The sequence below is a fragment of the Patagioenas fasciata genome, chromosome 11 (genome assembly GCF_037038585.1).
Source record: "Patagioenas fasciata isolate bPatFas1 chromosome 11, bPatFas1.hap1, whole genome shotgun sequence".
Lineage (NCBI taxonomy): Eukaryota > Metazoa > Chordata > Aves > Columbiformes > Columbidae > Patagioenas > Patagioenas fasciata.
Window position 1 is genome coordinate 12,589,257 of NC_092530.1, and position 24,810 is coordinate 12,614,066.

Below are 24,810 nucleotides of genomic sequence, written 5' to 3' on the forward strand. Positions count from 1 at the left end.
TCAGAAAACTTTCCCTAGGGTTTGTCTGAAAGAGAAGGACGGTGACTGAAAGGTTCCTCTTTCTACTTCTGGTCGGAGTTTATGTGGACCATTCACTGCAGTTCCGTTCCGCTGGAGCAGACGGCTCCTCACAGACTCATCGCTGTCCCACGATACCAGTGGCTTTTTCTGCACATCTACTCCCGCTCACCACTAAAGAGGAGCTAGGTAACAGACTGTTCTTTTGGCATGACCCTCCAAGCCCCAGTAACAAAGATGCAGGGCACAGCATACAGAATTTAAGGTGGTACTTCAAAAGAGTGGTCAAAGAGAAAGATCCTACATATTCATCTGGAAGATGTGGTCTGTTCCTGCATTTATAGGTAAGTGTGATGGCTGAAAACATGAACCAGCTGCTTGAGGAACTACGGTTGCTGATCATCCTCTTTTTGAACATCAGCTAGTGTCCAAAATTTCAGGGGCTGCAAGACTTGCATTTCTGGCCACACAACATACAAGAAGGAAAGTTCAGAAGAAAAGATTTGTTTTCTTTATAGTCAATGGTAGTTGGTCATAGCCCACACAACACTTCTTAACAAATCTAACACAATAAAGTTCTTTAACGTCTCTGAAACATATCTGCCTATGTATTTTACAAATATCTAAATAGCTAAATAAATACAGAAAGCAAAACCAATGCACTATGGTTTTCTTTCTGACAAATGACTGTATTAAAGAAATATTATATGTTTCCCGATTCACAAACAAGATTGTATTTATCCTCTTGCTTGCATGTACTTTAATATAATCATTATTGAATCCATGAGGTGAGGGAAATTAACATATTTACTAATATTTAAGCACTAAAGTATCCTCACTGACTAGAAGTCTGGAAAAGTATTTTGCAGCCTGTTGTTCCCCAAGTTCCTGAGTGAAGATATCACACAATAGTACGACAGAATCACTCAGACCTAAGAAGGAACATTATTGTTCATTTATTTTCTTTACAAGGCCAACAAACATACATAGATTTGCAAAGTAACTCAGAAAGAAGCCTTCTGAAGAATACTTCATGAAACACCTATTTTCTTGCACACGATCAAGTATCTGATTGCTTTGTTAATAATTTAAAAAAAAAAAAAGGAAAAAAGGGGCAAGAGAGAAGGCTCATAGAAGGAAGAACACTAGCAGTCTAGCAGTGAAAGGGCACCCACTAAATTCCCCCTTGAAATTAAAAGCAGCAAGCTGATTTCTAAGTAATTCTGGCTCCAAAACTACTTCTGAATTCATCACTGAACACAAATCCTAATTTTAAAGACTGATCATTAAGTTATTCCCAAAGGAGAGATTGAATATTTTAAAAATATTTTAGACAAATGTGTTTGGATGTATTTTGTCTTTGTTATGATGATAATCACCATAACCCTTGCCTTGACACAAAGGAATGTGTATATCTCACAGGAAAGCTGCAACCTTTTGCACCTAACCCTGTCAAAAATTCCCAATCTCAGCACAACTGTGTTGTCATAAGAAGCTTCACCAGCAATGTGAGTGATAGAACAGGCAGGGCTGGGAATTAGCAGGAAGCATTTGTATCTCAGTCCATCCTGAGCTATCAGGGGTTCTGATGACTTGGCCTTTCTTCCAGATGAGATAAAAACCAGAGGTCCTGGCATCTGGTGGCCATTAGGAAACCAAAGAGTTATTAGACATTGCATTCTGGTCATAGTCCAGGACAAACAATGATTTTCAGCCTTCTTAAAATTCATTACTGTTTCGGAGAAAGTCATATATTCTCCTACCCGTTCAAAGGTGCTGTGTGATGTTTAGTGGTATGCTGCAAAACAAAACACTAACACTGTAGAAATCTAATACACTGTGCTCAGCAATGGCCTGATGCTTCATCTCTTATTTATTATCTGAAAATGGCTATATTATGTTTTGCTACCTGCTTAACTATCCTGAACCCTCATTCCCCAGAGTGATGGAATGTGGGCAGGCTGCAGACCCCGCAATGGGAGCAATAGAAATAGCTCACATCGGTGAAATCCTTTAGACTTGCCTGAGTATCATTGCAAGGAAAGCAGAAGTGAACAGATGTACTCTGTACCATCCTTGCTCCCTTTTCTGTTGATCTCTCCTGTACTGTCCCCATCCACAGGCCAGCTTACAAGAGTTTTTCATTTCATGGGGGATCTTTGTGTCAGAAGTAAGCATTTATATCCCCTGCATCAGTCATCCATCTGACCTTGGTGCTCCGAATTATCCCTCTTGCCACCTTCCTTTGGCCATAAAAGGACTGAGGTTGTTAATGGTCCTTCTGCAAGTTACACCTCAGTTACATGGATAAATTAGCTCAGGGCTAGATTGGCAAATATCCTCTCCTTCTTTAACTTTCCAAAGACCAAAAAAGTCAGTGAGAGACACTGAATAACTAATTCTGGATAGGATGCCAAATTTACCCCAAAAACTCTCTCCACCTGCTGTTACTGCCCTTTGAGATTTCCAAGAGGTCAAAACTAAGCAATAGCTGTATATAAACATACACCCACACGCATTGTTACTTGAATCAAGTATAACAGCTTTGGACACTCTAATGTTAATCTTAACCAAGGATTACAACCTTGATTAATTTCTCCATTTGTAAGAGGCATGTGTATTGTCCCCAGAGTGAACACTGAGATGTATTTTCTGGCTTGACCAGGTTTCCTGTGTTTTTTTGGCTGTACAGGGGAAGATTTATTCTGAGTACATGAAATAATTTGATATTTTCTGGAAGAGTAATGCTTCTGTTGTTGCAGGAAAGAGAATGATCCCTTTGGATCGCTGATCATTGGCTCAAAAGATTTATGATCTGAGCTATCACATCAACAATCAGCTTAACAATAAAATACTGTTGCAGAAAGGTTCCTCTTTTATGGCCTCTATTTCCACGCCAGCAACATAAAGCACAGCTGTGCTCTGAGCTTGCCATCCTGCCACTGCTTTGCAATACTGAGGAGAAAGTACAGTTTTTAGAAAAATGACAATTGTTTCCAAGACTTTCCTCAGCTAGCTAATTACCAACACCTTCCTACCGCAATAAGTGATTTTAAACTAAAACCAGGCTTGAACCTCCACGCCTCTACCCAGGAAAAACATTTAGCTCAGGCATTCTCTCTGTTTTAGAGGCAGAGGAGCTGCCATCATTAAACAGAATGAATATCAGAGAAAGCTGTGTGTACACAGTTTCTTAAACAGCAGCAGTGCAATTCCACAGTTGGCGTGATGAGACTGCCCCTTGCTGAGCAATATTTTCCCATGATTTCTTCGGGTTTTTCGTGTACCCGGCAGGTTACAAGTCTTTTGGAAGAGGGATTGCATTTTAGTTCTGACTTTTCACACCCAAGAATACAGTAGGGTCAGATCTGGTGACCTGAGTTCACAGGTGTGAGCATTACAGTAATAGTAAAAACATGAGAAAGCTCACAACTTCACAAAGTGACATTTCAGAAAAAAATATTCCTTTATGTGTGCACGAAGATACTTAAAGCTCATGGATTTTTAACAAAGTTAATATAAGTACTATCTTAAGAATATTTTTGAAGTGAAAAATAAAAATACAATTGTGTGCTCTGGACTAAGCGCTACACTTCCTTCAACTACAAGAAAAAATTCACTGCTATTTATACACCCACATTCATCACTTCGACTAACTCCTGCGATGGGTACAAGACCCGCAGTTGCAGTGGGAGAAATACAACCAGAGCTGAAAGTTCAGCCTATGAACTGATCCAAACATTAATTCCTAAAACCCCCTCCAGAGGCAAACAGCAACTTTAACTGAAGAGCAGGGGTTGCACATTGAACACCCTGACGCCCTGCAGATTCCTTTGTGGTACAGAATACATTAAGAAGGGCAAAAGGTTATTTTCCAGCAAAGTTTGTAAATTAAATTCAATAGAAAACCAAACAAAAGGTTACATGAGTATTCACTCATCTATGAGCAGTGAACCCAAAAGAAAAGATTTCATTTTTGATTTTGCAAAGATGCCCTAACAATGGAAGCTTATACACCACAGGTACTCGGCAAACAAGGCTAAATTAATTAATATCAAATTTCAGTCAAATGTACGGACCTGAGAAAGGTTTCAAAGGATTTTTTTTTTTTTTTGTCAAATGAGTTTTGGTTTTAAGACCTTTGCTAACAAATAGTACAGAAAGAGTAACTAAGAACACATTTTCTTTAAGTTGATTACTTTTAAAGCATATGGGATAGAAACTGAGATTTTATTTTAAATAAGAGTGACTGTTCTCATCTTCACATGATTCCAACATCTCAGGTTTTAAAAAAGTTCTTTGCAATAAAAATTAACACCGGATATTCTGCAGGACTGATAAAGATTGGCATATACTACTGTTAAAACAATAGCATTCTAAGGCTAGTACAATTAAGACTCATGAAATCCTTAGCGTTCTCAAGACCAACCGTCTTGAAATCCTCTAAGAAAAAAACTGGTGTCACCTGTATCTCTAAGCAATATACTGTATTACTTATGGTTTTATTTGCATTATGCCTTTATAACCTGAATAAAACAAAGTAATGCTATAAAATATAATTCTGTTGCTTTACACAGATGCTATTTGTCTGGTAGAGTCTAGACTTTTATGTAATCATAATTTCTAATAAGCCTCCTGGGACCTCAGCGTAATATATGTAAAGAAAAGTACCAGATTCAGGTAAATTCTTTAGGTTTGTGAAATTAAAATTTAAAATCAAAGTTGTATCCAGATCAATTTTTACAAAAATACTTGAAAGAAAAATTAAAAATATTTTTCCTCTCCTTGAAAATGTACATACAAACCACCAGGATCAGTATATGCACAATTATTTTACAGATACGTATTATACAAACATGACATGGAGCATTTAAGAAAGTTACATGTAGTCATTCATAAGTGATGTTGAGAACAGACTGTAGGTTTCCCTATTACTTGTGAGACAAGCAAATCCCCATGTCTTATCTGCAAAATACTAGCTTCCTGCTCTAACCATCAAATATCTGATACAAGTCAATAACCTGCTGCAGTTTCTTGATATAATCAGACAGGAATTAGTGATTTGGGGCTTATCAAGAGCAGAGGTTGTGGTGGATATAAACTGAGCAAGTACAGTAAATTTCACAACTCTGCCAAATAACTGAATGAATTGCAGTGGTTTCATCTTACAGAGAGAATCTGGTTTCAAGCAGATTTTTAACTACTTTCCCATAGTAGTTTTAGGATGAACTTGTTTAATGGAAGCATTTTAGTTCTCTTCTGCAACTTTTTCAAGATACAAGTTGATACTAGTGTTACTTTGATACAGTGCGAGGTAACATGTAAGTAATAAGGCATAGGACACCACTGACATTCAACCCATCAGGAAAATAAGGATTACTCGTGCAAGACACTAAATAAAATTCCAAAAGAAACTGAGTATAATCAGTTCAATGAGACCCAAACAACACACTATGCAAGATACAGGCTGAATACTCACTGACCTCAGTTAAATACAGTATCGGAGACTACACCTGACAGCACAGTGTGTTTTAATTTTTTCTACCTTTCTTCTATCACATCCTCAACTTTAAAGGGTCTCCCAATAAACTTTAACTGCCTATCTATAAAAGCAGAATGAAAAAAAGAAAGAATACCCATTATTTGAAAATTAAACTTGCAGCATTCTTCGTGAAGAATGTCTCTTCGTTTATTTTTTTAAAACAAAACCATGCAGAGAAAGAAGTGTTGTAAATTAATCTGTAAGCTACAGAAGGGCCCCTCCACAGCAGTACGGCGTGGAGCCAGCCTGTACCTGTGCCTCGCTGCACATTCCTTGGGAAAAGGAATTCAGGCCCGAAACCTGGTGCCCCTCTGCCCTCCTGTGAGTGAGCTCATGACGGCGGAATGAAGAGGAGGGAACTAACTTTCTCACTGGAATTTCTTTAATGGAAATTATAAGCTTGATGAAATGGTTGCGGGAAGTATTTTGCCTGGTTATTCTTACACACACAGAACACTTATTACATATAGAAAACATATAACTATCTCGGCAAAATTAATTTCTGGTCAATTCAATGGTATCATATAATCCAAACAAAATCTGTAACCAGTATCACTGCACAGAAATGACTGGACTGTCTTCTGTGCAGGGAAAATGGTAAAATGATCATTCTAGATCTGGACAGTAGATTAATAAAAAATGTAAGAAACACAAAAAAACCCATCAAAACAAAACACCCAGGGTTTCCTTTTCCTTTATTTCACAAGCTGAGGGGTAAGAAGGAAAGGGAAGATGGATCTGGAGAGCTATGGCCATAGAAACTCAGAATGAAAATTATTAAAATTATTAAATTCCTGTTACTGTTTGCTGAAGTTTGTTCAACATCTACTGTTTCATAAATCAGATTTGTGTCTCGGAAAACAGACAAATACACACAGCAAACCACAAATCATTTAAAGTCACAGAATTTTTTAAAAAAATATCACATTAGTTTACTTCTATCCAAAATACTTGGTAAATATTTTGGTTTGCAGTTCATAAAGTATCGCTGAATAGAACTGAAAAGTCTCAGTAGCACTGGAGATGTGATATAAACATGAATTAATTGTACTCTACCCCTGTCAGACTGCAGTTGAGAGCAACTAGCTAGTTTTTAATCTTTGTCACTCCTCTCTGAAACATGTGCAGAACTTGGCTGGGTAGTGTGAAGCTGAAAGATAAAAACCAACCAGAGTCTTTGGAAACTTCACAGTAACATGCTAGAACATAGAAGAGAATTCAACTGAATAGAGATTCTTTAAATAGCCATAATCAACTTTTTACAGGTTTGTGCCTTAGTGGTTAGAGGTTCAAGTCTTGCAGATCTCCAAAAGCAGATTGTACAAGTCTTCTCATTTATAGGAGAGCCTTAGGGCATACAAAGCAGTACCAGCTTTGGTGCAACACTTCAAAGAAGAAAAGCTACTAATAGACTTATGATCATTATACAAAGTGATATTTTGCATTTCCTGGCTGTAAAGTCTGCTTTAATCCAGTGGCTAGAGCAGAGAACTAGGAGGTGCAATCCAGCCCAGCTTGCTCTATGACTTGAGGCAACGCTTTTTTCACACATGCAAGACAGTAATACTATTATCAGCTCAATCACTGATATTGAATCACCACCCCTGGAGGGGTTTAAAAGATGCAGAGATGAGATTCTTAGGGACATAGTTTAGTGACAGTGCTGCATTAATGGTTGGACTCTACAATCTTGAGGGTCTCTTCAAACCAAAATTATTATTTATGATTATTTAGCCTGCCACAAAGTATCATGTGCAGGCATAGTTGCAGGACAGCTGCAAATCACTCACACACGGGGGTGAAAGGCAATATGATAATGCAATCAGTGATTATGTATTTCAAAGTGAAAATTGGAACACATTATTTTGTCTTTTTGTAAGAGCATCAGTGTCAAATGCATGTCCATGTTAAATGAACTCTAGAAAATAGACAAACCAGACCGAATATTGTTGCTATAACTTTAACTGGAATGTTCCTTTCACTATCCAACCCATCCTGCAACTCTCAGCACTCTGGAGGGTCTGCAAACACATTTTACCTTCAACAGAAAACGTGCTCTGGAACATTAAAAGATATTCTGACCCAGACCCCAGTCTGCACAGTCTCATAGGGCAGTCTTTGCAAAACCTCTGAGGTGATTTTCTGCAGATTACTTGAGATGTTGGAAGCCCTCAGCTCCCAGGGAGTCTGCTGAGGGCTCTCAACACTCCAAACCATACACTTGGAAATCACATCACTAAGAGATCACAGTTTGGAGCTCACTACAATTATCTAGTCAGCTTTTGTTTTAATCCTAACAAGATTACAGATTCACAGAGATTAAGGTTATTAAAAAGTACCACAGAGCAAACCATAAAATCACTGCCTTGAAGAGGCCATCAGAAGTATTCTGCTTATGGCCACCAACTCATTTAATTTTAAAACCTCTGGAGTTTAAAGAGTATTTCCTGTATCTATTTGTGGTAAAAATAGGCTAAGGATCTACCATTTACTTTGGTGACTAGAACACTTCACCTTCGTTACAGGAGTGGTTTGAAAGCTTCTTCCCTTCAACACCCTATTAACATTTGTTCTCTACATTTTTCTTAAGCTTACACCCTATATATTTTCAAGTCACAGCAGAAAGCCAAGTACCATCTGTAGGAGATACCCCAAGCAGTTTTCAGTTTAAGCCAAAGCCACTTTATTAGGTTAAAAATGCACTACTTCTCCTTCATAAAAATGATCATATAAAGCTTACAAGAAGAGAGCCACTAAAACATGTTTCAGATGAAAACAGGTACAAAACCTTTGCTAAACAGCAATCAATGCATTTGTGTTACACCTGCTCCCCCAGTGAAAGTAAAAAGCCTAAGCATTTTGAAATATACTGGAAATAAAGCACCTTACTTTTGGCACCCAGGACTTACTGTAGACCACCTCAGTCATGCCCACAAGTCTGAGACCCACCACACTTCAGTTGTTTCCGATAATAAAGAGTTGGCATGCTCTGTGCAGAATACTGTACTGTGCAATGCAATACAGGACCTGCCAACCTCACCTTCCAGCTGAATCCACACTTCACATGTGCTGCAGTTCATGTAGAAGGTATCTACAAAGATACATTAATGCTCCAACTTTTCAACCCCTTCACACACACTTTCACACATTCTAAAATCTCCCAAGGAGGGCTGAGGCTGAAAGCCCTACAGGCTCCTTTTATGGAAAACTCTGAAGACTTCTATAAATTCTTAATTTTCCAGGCTTGCTTTCTGCCAAATGTTTTTGCTCCTGCGGGCTATGTTCTTCCAGTTCAGTTACACCCTGCTTTGCAGATAGGTTTAATCATCAAATACAATGATTCACGTTCCTATTGTTTTGATGTGTTTCTACTATGGCACTAGTAATCATTTCAAACGGATTTTGAAATACACACATATATATTCTATGGAGCAAGTGATTTCTGCACATTCCTTCACAGCTAAAGTTTGACTGGTATAAGGAGAACCATTCCAACTTCAGAACAGTCCTGCTTCTCCTTGAGAAAGTCAAGCAATTATTCATTGCAGTAATGAATCTGTTTCACTTTGTTACAGTAATGAGACATGTTTATATATGAATTCCTGGAAAACTGACTTGCCAGCTTATGAATTCTAAGTAGACTTTAAATTAAATCATTAAGAGTAACAGATTCATCATTCCTTTTATAACTACATCATTTTCTAAGGAAACACTTTTTGGTTTAAGATTCCTTTTAAACACTTTTTGGTTTAAGATTCCTTTTTTTTTTTTTTTTTGAGCTAGATATTATTTCATGTCCACAGCAAGGCAGCCTTACTACTTGTGTGGGCATGACCTTCATTGATAGAAAATAATATCTTCAGTGATTCAAACAAAAGGATAAGGAACATACAGAGTTGAAAACTCTTTGATGCAACGTGAACAGGTAAAATACATGCGGTAATAGAAAAAGTTGGGAAAAGACGAAGCACTGATTTGTCACTATTTAGAGCTTTACAATGATGCTACTAGCCAACAAAAGTATGATTATTCTAATTTTCACTGACAGTTAATTTGTGGAGATTTTAAGAGGCATGAGAGCATTTATAAGTCCAGTCCTCGTTTAACTGCACTGTCATTTCCCACCTCTGCTTCTTACATCAAAATCAACCCCTCCTAACAGCGCAATAAATTTACGAAGTTGGCTTTCAGCTTACCCTGTACAAACATTTTATTCCCCATCTCTAGAAAGTGATCCTTCTGCCAGCCAAAACAAAATGTTAAAGAAACAGTTAATGTTGCTGTTGTTACCTTGTTTGCAATCTCTTTAACCTCCAACTGAAATGGAAAAATGACAAACATGCAAAACCAAAGGAAAAGGAAATATTGCACTCATTTCTTATAGAAACCTTGATGTATTGTCTCTTCTAGCTAGTTCCCAATTAGTCTGGATACAACACCTAGATGTTTAGATTTTACCTGTGTTATACATCACACTGAGATCTTGCTAAATCCTTGTGTCAAGGATGAAATTGTTTGTTCCTATTAGCAATGGGGAAAAAAAACATTCTGTGCAACAGAGATTCCTAGGTAACAGGCACCGACACGTCCTCACTGCTGCTAAGTGAGGCACCAGAAAAAGCCCGATAGGGTGAACTGCTGAGAGTCACACCATCAGCCTCCCAAGACTGCCAAGGCTCAAAGGTGAGCTAGGAAGGCAGAGGAGCTTGGAGCACATTGAGGCAATGGCTGAAGGCTGCACAAAGTGCAGCAGTTTCCAACTAAATGGGAGAAAATAGATCCAGGAGTGAATAAGGCAAATTCAGAATACAGTAGGTACTGACAGCAAAGTGGACTGAAGCAAACAGCTCAGTTTGGTTCACAGCATTGACTCTCTCAATATGAAGGTAACCAAGAGAGCAAGGGCTATGCAAACATGACAGTGCTAACGGATAATCCCATAAAAGGCACTGACAAAAGGTTAAAACTGGCTAGCATCTCTGAAATCCATTTCTGTTTCCTCAGCACTGTTTAATACAGAATCCCGCTCCCCTTCCAGGTTAATCTTAAAAGATGTTCAAAAACCAGGTAGCTCATATTCTCTGATACATAACCCAAACTGTCTGACAAGAGACTAGCTGGGTGTCTAATCGTGATGCTCCAGTCAGCACTCAGCCGCAAAAGTACTTGCAGAAACAACGCAGAATAACTTTACAAATATTAGATAGCTTTTGGATCAATTATGCCCCTTTCCAAAAACACTGCAGCTTCCCATGGATCAAAAAAAAATTCTGATTAAACACCAAGAGCTGGTAATACTTGGACAACCTTGCCTGAATGGATGCTGTGTCTCTGGGGATATGAAGAATAAATAGTTCTTTTCTCCCCCTATAAATCAGGGAGTTACCAGCAGCTGGCAGTACAGTTGGCTTCTCCAGAAGGGGAAACAACACACTTCTGCAGGTCACACGATGCCTTTCACACCTGTGCAAAAGGCAGCCACAACCTTACATGGGTGAAGATATAAAAAAGCTCTTCAGAACATAACCACATGTATTACTTCATTTCATAGCTGCTGTGACCTGAAACAATATCTGAGTGCCAAATAAAACGCCACATTTTATTCTCAATTATCTTCAGTGCACAGAAAACGTTCAGCAAATAAACAATTTGTTCAGATGAGAGAAAAAGGGATATTCAGCTTTTAATGAAAACTTTCATAAAATTCAATGTCTTGGCAAGGCCTAGATAATTAGCACCATTATGAACTGCCTTTTTTTTTTAAAGTAATTCTCTTTGTTTTGCTACTGAACCAGCTGATAATTCTCATTATTTTGCTATAGATTTAGAACTCTTCAAATTTGACCTTTGCAGCATGATCACTCTTACTCTCTACACGAATCTTCACCAAACAAATGCCTCTACACCCATGCATCCTTACAGATTATAAGTGCCTTTTTCAGTAAACAAACCCTGAAATTTATGAGATTAAGCTTGCATCTTACATTATTTCTTGAACTCTGTAGGCTACTTCCTCATACGGGTAGCCTTACTACAGATATTATTTCTTTCCTGATACAACTCACTCCTGTGTAAGATATAGCTGTAAAAGTCAAGTTACAGAAGGATTGCATACTTACAAATACTGATTAAAATGGTAAAGAAACAGAAAAAAACATTTTAAAGAGGACGTAGTGGATAAGATCATATTTGCAGAAACTGAACTGGAAAGTGGAACGATGAGAGCTGCAACTGTGATTTTAAATATCCACAATTGAACAGCTATTTTTCCCCTTCTGTCAGAGCTCCGGGACAACATTTATTTTGGGCATAAGGCCACTGAAAACATTGAGCTTGGTTCAATTAAGCTGGTCCAATAGAAATTAAATAAAAAGCCACTACCAAATATTTGTATCATAGATATATTAACAACAACAACAAAAAAAATTGCACAGAAAACCTGGGATATATTAAGAGAAGACAGAAATAAGATCACTTGGACTAGCTTGTCATACACTAGCAGAGCTTCAGTTACTCAAAATAGAACAGACTGCCCAGAACTGGTTTTGGCACATAGCTTTTATTTGTCTTACTTGGATACTGTAGATGTTCTGCTGAACAAGATACCAAGTGCTAGAAAAAGAGGGTATGTCTAGTTAATCTGCACATTTATTAATCAGCACATGAAGTCCAGACTCATAAAAGCAAACCGAACCCCATCTGAAAGCTCAGCTGTGCCAAGAGAACATGTCTGACAGCAAGTCCTTAGAGTAGCTCCTAAGAGTAATTCCTTAGGATAGCACATCCAGACTAGCACATAGTCCAGGTGTGCTCAACTAGCTGAAGAGCAGAAAGGAAATAAAAGAGGAGTTCTCATCTCAACTGTATGTCAGGTATGCTCTCGAGTGGGCACAGAAGGACTGCTAGGGCTAAGATGCAGCTCAGCTGAGAGCTTTGTGAACAGTTGAGAATCTCAAATTTCATTGCAAGAGATTGTCTCTAGACTTTGTGACCACTTTCATCTCATGCTGCACCTCACGTTTACTGAGAGGACATCCCAGAAACATCAGCAAAACTCCAATTATCCTTTTAAAAGTCCCTCTACTTATAACTGTATTTTGCCCTGAAGGCTGGAAAAGCCTCAGGAGCGGGCAGTGATTACTCAAGGCAAACACCTGCCTCTCCAGAACTGTTCCAACCTTTTTTCTTATTCCCCCCAGCTCTGGACCAATTTTTGTCATTTTTCTTACAGCATAATCAATGTCTTGAAGAAAATACTACATTGTTGCCTTATGTTTTCACAGCATCTTGTAATGACACTCCTGGGTCATTACTAATGCAAATGACTGATAATAAATGATTGAAAATGTGAATGAAGCATAGCTTCTAGAGTGACTTCAGCTGAAAACTATGAGAGGAAACTCTTAGGTCACTCCCTGCAATTGATCTACAAACAAGGTAACAATCCCTGCAAGGTAACTCCATGTGTAACAGCAAGTCATCCACATTTTCAACATTTAGCTCAAGAAAACATAGGTTGCATTACAAGACTAATTTTGTATTGCCATTCAAAACATATCAGAATTTATATGCAGGAAAAGTAAAAGCTGAGAAATCAGTTCTGATACACTTTAAAATCCTATTCTTACGGGGAGAGGAATTTTAGAGAATTGGAGAGGAATGTACTTGCGACCTCTGAGTCAAAGCCATTTTCGATACAACTTTATTCAGGATGCTGGCCTGACATACTTGCTACATTATTTTAGGATTTTTTTTTTTTTTTTTTACAACAGATAGGTTATTGAAATGAGATTAATTGAAAGAAAGAGAAGACGAACAAAGTTTTAAGTCACACCATGTTCAGCAACAAGTGCTTTTAATAGTTGACTGTCTCTGTGAATAGTCTTCTGGAAATTTTAGTATTCTTTATCCACCTAAAGTTTTAACCTCATTTTATTAAAATTGTACTTCACTATGCTCAGTCACTCTAAATTATATAGCAGAAGACTATTATGAAACATCTCAGATCCTGCTTTTCCTAAGAAAGCTCTGATTACCGCAAAAACAATTTCCAACATTTGTATTTTCTCTTAACAGCTCACTTCATGCTGGAAGGTGTTAGCGTGTGTTTTTAATTCAGCAATACCAGAAAGTCATTCACCTACTACTGTATTTGAAAAGTTGACAAAAAACATGGTTGTCTATCATTCCTGTTGAGCATGTTTGACCGTATTTTTAATAAGAATACTTAAATGCATTAGCTGCTTAAGCATATAAAGCACTGAAACTAAGTATTTTAAGGACCCTTGCCTGTTTCTTTTCCATACTTTTAGACTGATAACACAACAACAAAAGATTTTGCTTGTTTTCTAGCCCTCAAGAAAACAGGCAAGAAGACTTAGCAATGGCATGTAAATATTAATCTTATTCATTGCAATAGACTTAAGTTGACAAAGCTCCTTTATGGGCAATGAAACATGTCAAGGAATTAACAAGAAACTGACTGCTTTAAGAGATGTGCTTTCCAACAGGTATGAAGCAAAATGGGAGCAAACAATTAAATACCTGCTCTCAGTTCCATCTGCATCAATCAGGAATAATTTCCCTGACATAATGCATGAATTTATAAAAATTACTGCAAAATGCAGCACATTGTTTTCAAAAACTCTTGAAAATACTTGCTTTATAAAAGTCATTTCAACATAGATTCCACTGCAGCAAGAACACTTGGAAGAACAGTTCTTGGTTTTGTTGAAGGAAAAAAAAAAAAAAGAAACAAAACTCTCACAGCTTCCCACATTGTCTAATCTTTTAATCTTTGAGAATATTAGAGCTTGTAACTACCACCTGATCAGGATGATGAAATTCTACTAGTGCAATTGATTATAAAACGTGCAAAGTAGAATCAAGCCTTTCACATTTATGAAAAATATAAGCCTGTCTGCTATTAAAGCCTTTTCAGATGATTTCTTCTCAGCTGCACAGGAATATATACTCTAAACCCTTAAAAATTTAATCAAGAGTAGCAAAAGCAGTAGAAAAATATCACCTGATAAATCAAGAACCCATGTTTTAACTGTTTTTGTTAGAAGTCTGCTAGAAGTTGAAATAAGATAAGCACACTTAAGGGACATTATACTTCCATTACTCATCATTGCACATGTGCTACAAAATCCAGACCACAAAGATTAGAGTATTGTACAATAATAATCTGCATCACAATATAACAAAGGGGTTTTTTAACTGCTGACTGTACATCAGTTTAGGCTACAGATTTTCCAAAGGAATCTTATTCACTACAGTTGAGTAGGCTATTTCACCACTCCAGTTGTAGAAAATCTATTGCAACATATACAAAAAACCGAACATTTAAAAGCCTGCAATCCCTTACTAATCTGCTTAAGCATTAATTAGCAACAGCAAGAGGAAAAGTGCGTTTATGCCCTAAAATTGTCAGACTAACCTATCATAAGGTCATTGCCAACTTCGAATTTATCACACATCAACTAATTCATAGTCATGAACCCTGACACAATACTGAGCAGCTTAATCTTTCAACTTCTCACATCACCTTTACTTAGCTATGAGGTGTTCTGGGATGGTTCCCTCGTGAGCGAGGATCTAAAGGGTCAGCTTTTAACAGAAAGGTTTGAGAAGAGGCTAAGAAAGAACGAAAGGAAGCCGCTTGCCAAGGGAGATACTGATCATCCTTTCAGGCACACAAAGCTGTTACACTGAATGCAGACGCTCTTCCACCTCAGCGTACTTTGCAAAAACGAATCAAAGTCGAGCAGACGAAAGGAAAGCACAAAGGAACTTCGGAGCGGAGGTGTTCGGCAATTAAAAACAAACCACAAAACTTTCGGAGAGGGGCGGGAGGGTGTCTGCTTGTTGGCCCAAGGATGCCCAAACCCCGACAGGTTTAACCAGGCACGTCCGGGACCTGCACACTTACCCCACTCGCCAGCTCCGCGCCCAGGCAGAGGAGCAGCAGCACCAGCGCCCTGCGGGGAGACGAACGGACAGAGTCACCCGTGGGGCTGGGGGGCACCCGGGGAGGGGGGGGCGCCCCAGCACTCACCCTGCGCGCCCCGGGGCAGGGGCGCAGCCGCGGCCCATCCTCAGGCGGCCGGCGGGGGTTGCGGCGGGGGCGCAGCCCCGTTACGCGCTGCTGCTCCGCGCGGGCGCCGGCTCCGCGCCGGCAGAGGAAGAGGAGGGCCCGCAGGCGGCACTCGGGGCGGGCACGCTGGGGGCTGCCGCCGCTCACCTCCGCGGTGCGGTTGCTTCGCAGGCTCGCTCCCCCATTACGACGCAGGATCGAGGGTGCCTCGCTCAGCGCTCGCTTCCCGCCGCTGCCCTGCGGAGCCCCAGTCCCCTCAGGGCCCCCACCGCCTTCCACTCCCTGCGCTGGTGTGCACAGTGCCAGAGCGTGCCCAGGCGGAAAGTTTGCGCGGTCTTCGCCGGGACGTCACACCTGAATGGAGCCGGGCAAACGGGACTGAACCGGCCGGGCCGGGCTGGGCTGGGCTGGGCTGGGCTGGGCTGGGCTGTGCCGTGCCTAGCGCCCCGCGCAGCCCAGCACCCGCCACCCGGCCCCTCCTGAGGTGCGACCCGGCACTGCCAGCAGCTCCCCCTGCCTACACACTCCGAGCTGCCTCCGCCGGAGAAAATAGTCCGGGATCCAGCGGCTGCCCGCCCGGTGGAGGTACGGGGCGGGGAGAGGCAGGCACCCGCCCTTCGAGACGACAAAACCCCGGTGCGCAGGGTGGAGGCGGGCAGCGGGGAATCATAACTCTCTTAGAGTGGGGCAGCTGTCTACCCTGCCCCTCATACCACATGCGCGCACCCTCACCGGGGCCACTCGCCCGCCCACGGTGCGGATGAATACTGCGGGGCAAGTAGTCCCGGGAGGACTTGAGCCGGGAGAAGCGGGCGACTGCGGCAGAGGGGCGGGCATTGGAGTTGGGGCGGCCGGCGGGACTCACCGGGAGGCAGCTGCGTTGCTCTGCCGGGATATGTCCACGCTGCAGGGCCAGCTCCGCAGCTCCTGAGCGGGCAGGATGGAGCCGCGGTGGTGGAGGCGTAGCCTGGCAGCTGGCTGCCTGGTGCTGCTGCTGGGGTGCTGGGGGCCGGAGGAGGCGGTGGCGGCGGTGAGTGCGGGGCACCCTCCTTGTTCTCCTCAGGCGCTGCCTGGCGCCGCTGTCCCTGCTGGGCGCGGCGGCGGTGCGGAACCGCGGGGGTGGTTTTCGAGCCCCTTCAGCAGTGGGGTGGCCGCGCTGGGGCTGAGGGGCCGCCCGGGCCGCGGCCCCTGACAGGAGGCGGGCGGGGGTCGGCGGCGCGAGGCCGGGCCGCGCGGGAGGGTGTGTGCCGCGCTGCCTGCAGGTGCCGGGTCCCGCTCGGCACGTTCCGGGCAGTGCCCGCCGCGGACACGGGCTCCCTGGGCCGGCTGTGCGCGGTACCTGTGCGCCGCAGGCACGGCTGGGCTTGCCGGCGGCTGTGGGGAGGCAGGAGGGAGCGGGAGTGTGAGGCGGGGAAGCTCGGGCGAGCTTTGTGCGTGCGCTGGACCCGCTGTTTCTCTAGGACAATGGAGGGCAAAGAAACCCCCGCCTGCTTTCCCCCCGCCCCCTCCAAAGGACCCTCTTGAAGAGGTGTCTGATCTCTTTCCTCTGAGCCTTCACCTGCATCTGTAAGTCACACCTGGATGTGGCAGGAGGCTGGAGGCTTGCGGGCATGGTTTGTCAGAGGACTGTGCCTCAGGCTATGATTCGATTTTCCCGAGGGTTGCATTTCTGCTTTCGTAAAACCCAAGTAGAGATGCTAGTGGAGACCGTAGATGTGTGCAGGGTTGCAGAGGATGCATAGAAGGTGGCCTGGAGAAGAATTTTGTTTCTTCTCTTTGGGAGAGGGGTGCTGTCCCAGCTTCCCTGGAGTGGCCAGGCCTTGAAACTGGGAGGCTGGAGAGGTGATCGTTAACTTCATGTTTTGAAGGTGCTTGACTAACACCTTCAGCTGTTAACAAGTGATGAAATTAACTAAAAGGCTCATATTTTAACGTGAGTCAGTTTCAGATTTTTACAGTCTCTTCCTCTGGCTGTTAACTTTTTAAAAGTTTACATGAAAGGGAAAATGAATCCAGATTTCTGTTGTTTAGGGATTACTCTCTAATTGAAAAATCATACTATATTTTATGGTAGTAGTTATAGGATACCTTTTTGCTACTCCCCCTTCCTCTAATTTTGTAGTCAGAGCTGACAAAATCTTATTTGTCTTGAACTCTCCTTTGAAGTGCATTCCTTTACAGTGAAACTCTGTAGACCTTTCATCTGCTGTTCCAAAAAGTGAAGACCAGCTATAATATGCTCCTTCCCTACCCCTCTTCCTTAACATACCCAGGTGTGTACCCAAGTGTAAGTGATACTAGTGTGCCACCAGTGCTTTCTGATTTGGAGATCTGATTGTCTGTGTATTGTCTGTAATACTAGTTCTGCTGCTCTGTTAAGTACCGCCTCACTCTAGACTCCCTCCTGTAACTTTCATCCCCCAAGAAGGTTCTGGTCAGTCCCACCTACAGGACTTCACTGTTTTAGCGGGGGGAGGTTGAAGATGAGGAGATTTACATGTATAAATGTGGCTTATTTCTTCAGGAAGGTGTCTGAGTAGAGTTTTGTGTGTGCGATTGGTGGGCATCTGTGAGGTCCAGGAAGGGGATAGTGCTGGGCTGAGCCTGTAGGCAGTCCTCTGCCTCAGGGATGTGAAGAAAGGAAAAAAGACAAGGGTGTAGTTGCTATTTCTCAACACCACCTTATGCTACAGCCTCTCCTTTAGGATGAGTCCCTCTGGGGATTTATTACCGCATACTGAGCTGAGACTGACTGAAGACCCAAGGGATGATGGGGATGGGGAAGAGAGAAACACACCTCTGTTCACTGTCCCACTGACATTTGTCTATTGGTCTAATGGTTTTCTCAATATTTCAGTGTTCTGATGTCCTTGAATCTCCTGTGATAACACTAAATTGTGACAATCCTTAGTAATGAGGATCACCACTTTATTTTTCTCATTGTCACAAAGGGATGAATTAACACTGTAGCGATATGCTTGATACACACTGTCTCTTCTGTGAGTTTTGTTTTGGCGCCTTCTGTCAGAATCCTCCTCCTTCCCTCAAAAGGATAAATCTGGTGGGATGAGTGCAAGTCATTCTGATGTCCTCATTAAAACTATATCTGAAATTGTTATTCAGCCTCATCATGTGCATTTCAAATGCAGAAGTCATATTTTCTTTGCTTCAGATTGTTCAAATAGTGTGTATGGTTGTGTGATCCATTAGAAGGTGACAAAACATAGCTGAGAGTTATCTGCCAATGTGGACATCATAGGGAAATCCCAATGCTTTACAACAACAACAACAACAAACAAAAAAAAACCCACAAAAACACAACCACCTAGATCCTCATGCTTAAGGATGACTTTTATTGTTCAGATTTTATTGCTGGGTTTTGTGGCCCATTGTCTAAACTTGGTGAGTTAGTATATGGGTCATGTCATGCACTTGTGCAGACTTGCTGTGGATGCAGAATGAAGTGTGTAACTACTGGTGAACAGTGTAAAAGCAACTGGGAGTTTGAGAATGGTCTTCAGAGTGGGAGAATGAATGAGGCAGGAGATAATGTCATCAATGTATAGAGTGATTTCAAGTTACAGTATAAAAGTGTTTATTTGTTGTATGCTTACATTAGAGGATGTGAGTGCTTATAGAGTGTTATGGGACGATATTATTGTTTAAGTGCTCTGGTATTTCTAATATAAATCTACATACATGTATATAAGGTGATTAGCTCTTCCTATAAGTAATTTTTTTTTCTTCTCCTAGTGGGTTTATACTTGCACTGTGTTATACTTACACTGTGTTATAGAAAAGTGATTGCAAGTTGTAAATTGGAAACTTATTTAAAGAACCTTGGTTCCTGAGTTGTGCTAATCTATAAAAGTCAATTGAAGTTAGTGCCTGTCAACTGGTTTATATTGAGAAAAGTTTCCCTTGTAGTTAAGACCTCGATTTTTAGAGTGTAAATAGACTTTGTCAGCCCAAAAATTATTGAAAATGAAGTAACTTCTGCAATGTCTTTTTTTTTTTTCTATTTTTGCCTTTTGTTATAACTCCAGTTTGCCTGAAAGTGTAGGGATGAAAGCCGTTGTTCAAATATGGTAGGCAGGCTGCCAAGATGGGTGTCATTTGTGTTTAAGAAAGTGATGTGTTATTCACTAAAGTTCTATAAGTTATTTGGGATTTTTTTCCTTTCAGAGGTTACCATGTATGTAAATACATGATACCGTGTCATTAATTACAGTGTACTTGATTAATATGGTTAATTCGTAAGTGATGGTTATTGATGTTTCTCTGGTTTACCCTAACTATTTTATCATGGTAGTTGTGGTTGTTATTATTTCCTGTTTCATAACTGGCTGTGGCTCTTTCTAGTTATGAAAGCTACGTCTGTAAAAGCAGAAAGAAATGGATGCTGGCTTTTAGGATTCAAAAAGTATTTCATTCTGAAATTCCGTGGATGTGTCTTGATTAGTCATGCACAAGACTGTGTTTCATAACATCAAGGCTCAAGCCCCCCCACTTGCAATGTGTCATTTGTCATGTTTTTTGCTTTTGACCTCTCGTGGCTCTTAGTTAAAGATCTATAGTAAGAGCTGTATCTCAAGGTGTGTTCTGGCACATACTAAAATGCAAACAAATCAAAGAAATCCTGAATGAAACCTAATACATAAGAGCCATTTGGACCATAATAGGATCTTTTTGGCTATGCATAAAAAAAAAAAAAAATCATGTATCTTACTCAGTTTTACCATGTGATGGAAATAGACTGGTAGTTCAGTGGAGACTCCCTGGGCTTTAATTTTCGTGGTCATTAATGAATTAATCTACTAGCTGAAAGCAATTATCTAAGTCACTTGCCCTCTCAAAGTAGAAAGGAATGCTTTCCTAGGATTAAGTGTTACTTAATTTGTTTAACAGCAAAGGTAATTTACATGTTGATCTTCTTCAATATAAGCAATAACACTTATGGTAATGCAATTAGTTGATGTTGGTTTTACTAGAACATGTGGAAACTTTTCTATATTACAAACCAACTGGAATCGGTAAGGATGTCCCAACAAATCTAATATGCATGTTTTCTCTTTGGGGCAAAGTGCAGTAAGGCGTCTGTTCTGCACATAGAGTGAAGATGTATTGTGCGTTTTTACCTTTCATTCGCTTAGATTAAAATGCTTCCTTCTCTAATTGCGTTGACTGTGTAAACTCTCCACTGGTATCACCACATAACAAGATGCCTAGATAACACTCGCTTGTACGTTCTAGGAATAGTATTACGCAAGTGTACTGAATGGAAAGCAGCCTCTGCCAGTAATGATAATACCAGACAAATTGCTTTGTATGAAGATGCTTTTTGCTTCTCTGTTTTGTAAGGCTGCATGGACTCAGTAATGTTTAAAACCACTGGGTTGCTTTTAAGTTCTTGCTATATGCAGTGTTTGGCTGTTTGATGCAAACTGCAGACTTTTCTGTCCTGTAAACATCTCTTCTCAAGAGTACCTAAAGTAAAACTTGTTCAAGAGATATAGTGCTGGTACACTTTTAAGGTTCCTTAAGCAGCATTCTTTATCCTGCTGTGAAAGGTTAGCAGTACAATTAAACTTTATTAAGTATCATTGGTATAGCACAGCTTCTGAAAAAAGGAAATGTGCTGAGCATCCTGATTATGTAATTGCCAAGTGTGTGGTATGTGGAGGAAAAGCTTCAATGTAATGTGAAATTGTCAACAGACAAAGCATAGCTGAGCTGAAGAAGAAAGGGTCCAGTTATAAAAAAGAATTCTAACGCTTGTTAAGAAAAACTGCATTGCAGTTGTCTCAAGTCATTCTTGCAGAGCTTAAGTCTTTCTTGGAGAATTTGTGAGGAGATGCAGGAAGCAAAAACTGGGGGATGTGATCTTAATTTTAGGAGAGATGGATATTGGGCAATTAAGGAACTGGAAAGCTATATCACAAATTGAACTTTTTAGCTTAAACTTGTTAATGCTTTAGTCTCTCTCCCTCTAAAGGGCATGATACTTAAACTGTAATATATTAATAGGTGTGTCTTTAGTCTGCTTGGAAAAGGCTTTACTACTGTGTGATTCTCACTTAAAAACTCTGCAGCTCTGTTGCCATTATTTGAGTGGGAGGCTGGACTATAACCTCCTGAGGCCCCTTCCAGCCTGAATTATCTTGTAAGTCTAAAACTATGTGAGAGTACAGTCACGTGCCAAGGTGTGCTTTCTGTGCAGAATTTTTTTCTGTAGTCAAAAATTAATCATAATTGTGTAGTTAAATTGGGAGTTGGAACATTCATATTTACTTAAATGCCTCTTTTAATTGTTGCAACTAGTCAAGAAGCCAACTCTTAAGCTGTCAGCACACCAACATTCACAGTTTTAATTTTGTTTTATTTTGTGGAAGGTGTCTTATGCAATGTGTGTTTGTATATGTATTATTCTACTGTAATGTAACAAAAGACAAAAATTTGTAGAGCAAATATTGACAGTGAGTTTTTTTTCCACCCAAAGTCTGTGTTTTAGGACTTGGAGAGGAACTTTAAAGCTATGGATTTCATCTGACTTGAAGGTGATAGCCTTCAAGGCTTCTAGTTATTGCAGCTCTGTGGTTGAATTTCTGTCTTTGTCTCCCACTCCAGTCTGGAGGGGAAGGAAAATAGTTTAGTCTCATTTGTATTTTGTTTCTTTTACCTAATCTCTACAGAGAATTGAAAAGTCAGAGTTGAATTTCAATCTCTCTTCTCTCCTGGCGCTGCAAAAGGTGTCTGTGTGCAAAGCACTTAAACTAGAACCAAAAGTAAAATCGGTATTATCTACAAAATGATTCTTTTTGTTGGGGCATATAGCTAGACCTGCAAAACTGTTCCACTGTAGTCTAATATGACCTTGCTGTGTGCTAGATAAGCTTTGCCACTGCAGCTCTGCTGAAACCCCTTCTTTCCCTCCTCTTAACTTTCCTTGAGATAAGCAAAGCTCTGTTCGCTTCCCTGGATGACAACAGACTGGTAAGTCTGTTATTACCCGGTTACTTTGCCTGCTTGAGAGCCCCTGAAACCCTAGTGAGAACTGTGCTGGGATTTTTGCTTGCCTGTCATGCTATAGGCTGGCAATATTTTTATTTTTTTCCCTGTTATCAACACCTCCATGCTGTTCTTACAGTTGGAGTTTTGTACTTTTTTTCCCTAATCTAGAAAGATGTTGTTTATGCTTCTTAATTTGTCTACTAGTGTAAACAGTATGATGCAGAAATGGTGAGTTGGAATTGAGGACTACTTAAGAGTGCCCAGTGCATTTTTTCATTCAACTGTGGACTTACGGGTCCTACTATTTTAATAACTACTTGTTACTAAACAAATTAACTTTATATGAAACACTTCCTGGTAGTATTTCTCATCTCCATGTGTTGAAACAAGTTCTGAGTTCATATACTTCATCTCTGTCCTAAACACTGTTTTCTTTGCTGTTTTCCTGGTAGGCATATTCTTGTCCTTTCCCTATTTTTTTGTAATGCAAATGAGAGAAATTAAGAGTGATGATTTTGATGACATCTGTGACTTATTGGTATTTCTCTAGGGCTCTAAAAATGTCAGAAGTTTACAGTATATTCAGAAAAATTAATTTCATTACTGTCCATTCTGGTTCCCAGCCTCTTTAAGTCCTGCATCCCTGGTGGAAAATATAACAAGCATTAGTTATTAGTTACATAAAGCCATCAATCTTAAGCAACTGTTAATTCAGCACTTGCATTTATTTTTTTGGCTTCACCTTGTTAGTGATGAGGGCTAATCTTCCTAAATTAAGGAAAAAATATATTGACAGCTCACAAAGAGACTATCTAGCATTAGTCTGTGTCTATTAAATACAGCATTGATTCTTCAGAAGCAAACTTGTGTCTTTATGCACTTAAATCCTGCAAATGTCCAATAGAGAAGAAGAAAATTACCACCCTGGGCAATGAATGGTGGTTGTTCTACACCTTGAATTAAAGTAGCAATTATTAAAAACCACAATTAAATAGCTTTACTTAAAGCAATGAATCCTAACATGACCTGCAGGTAAGGCTAGACAAGCCTTCAGCTCCTAGAAAATTAGATTTCATGACAAGAAGTGCCACTGCAGACAAAAAAAAGAGAATTGGGTGAAGGAGCTTATGAACTCCATTTAAAAGCCTTTTGTAAATAATCTTTTTTATTGGGCAGTGACTTTTCTTGCATCAACTGACTTTAAACCAACCTGTTATACAGAATGACAGCAGAAGACATTGTTTCTGAAAGGTAATTTCTAGCTGTCATTCAGACAATATGAATTGACTTAATCAGAAAATACTTACTCTGAATTAGTTTAAGAACACTTCTCTTATATGTTGAACCTTAAAGAGTGAAGATATTCAGAAGGAAAAAGCGACTTCTTCACTGGACTGAAAAATAAGAGTTTATATTAGACTTCTTGTATCTCTTTATCCAGTGACTGTGTAGTCACACATGAACACAAAACCTTGATGTTTCTCCAAAACCATTATTTTTAAAAATTCCTAAGTCATTAAATATTTAAAACAATAAGGAGAAAATCCAGAGAGCCCAAGAAAAGTAGCAAGGCTCAAGTGATTTTTGTTATGATAGTCAGCTTAACTTCCAGTATTCATTCAGCCCTTTCTTAATTGGGAAAGTATAGTGCCATGAAAATCCAGAAGCCTGTGCCCAGGCAGGCAGTGAAAACTTAGATACAAAAGTTGCTGTTTGGGTGGGTGGGTTGTTTTTGTTGTTTTGGTTTTGTATTTTTGACTGAAAGAGTATATGTAGTGTCATTTACTTGCTGATCCAGAATGCTTCTGGAAAATTCTTGGCAATAGAACTGGTGACACTCCTCCATGCATGTGTGCACACACACACAAATCTTGAAAGTATCTTTTCTGTTCTAAAAGCTTTCAAACCCTTAAAGCAATGGTAGTAACAAAGTGTTAAAACATCTGTCTAAAGTATTAAATTTTTGTGTCCGAAGTGAACCTAGAAAATTCCTTAACTGTAGAGTTAAATGAGAAAATGCTTGTTGACAGGTCTAGTCATGCTCGGAAAAATGTGTATTTTAGAACATCAGCATACTGTAACTAAGAGTGAGAATAATCAAATAGATCTTTTTAAAGAACTTTACGTTGCTAATATACTA

General features: G+C 40.2%; 2 protein-coding genes across 3 annotated transcripts in view; one reads left to right on the top strand and one right to left on the bottom strand.

Moving 5' to 3' along the window:
* COL4A6 (collagen type IV alpha 6 chain) overlaps positions 1-16,231 on the bottom strand; it is a 124,082-nt gene extending 107,851 nt beyond the window's left edge. Inside the window, exons 1-2 of one of the 2 annotated variants that reach the window (XM_065846805.2) lie at positions 15,807-16,231; positions 15,495-15,543 (exon numbers count right to left, since the gene is read on the bottom strand). In XM_065846805.2, coding sequence (XP_065702877.1) covers positions 15,495-15,543; positions 15,807-15,844 — 87 coding nt within the window. In that variant the 5' untranslated portion in view covers positions 15,845-16,231. Of the gene's footprint in view, positions 1-15,494; positions 15,544-15,620 lie in introns of both variants that reach the window. The other variant, XM_065846804.2, reaches the window with a different exon arrangement.
* Positions 16,232-16,300: 69 nt separating this feature from the next.
* COL4A5 (collagen type IV alpha 5 chain) overlaps positions 16,301-24,810 on the top strand; it is an 81,567-nt gene continuing 73,057 nt past the window's right edge. The window contains exon 1 of the mRNA XM_065846806.2: positions 16,301-16,689. Coding sequence (XP_065702878.1) covers positions 16,600-16,689 — 90 coding nt within the window. The 5' untranslated portion in view covers positions 16,301-16,599. The remainder of the gene's footprint in view (positions 16,690-24,810) is intronic.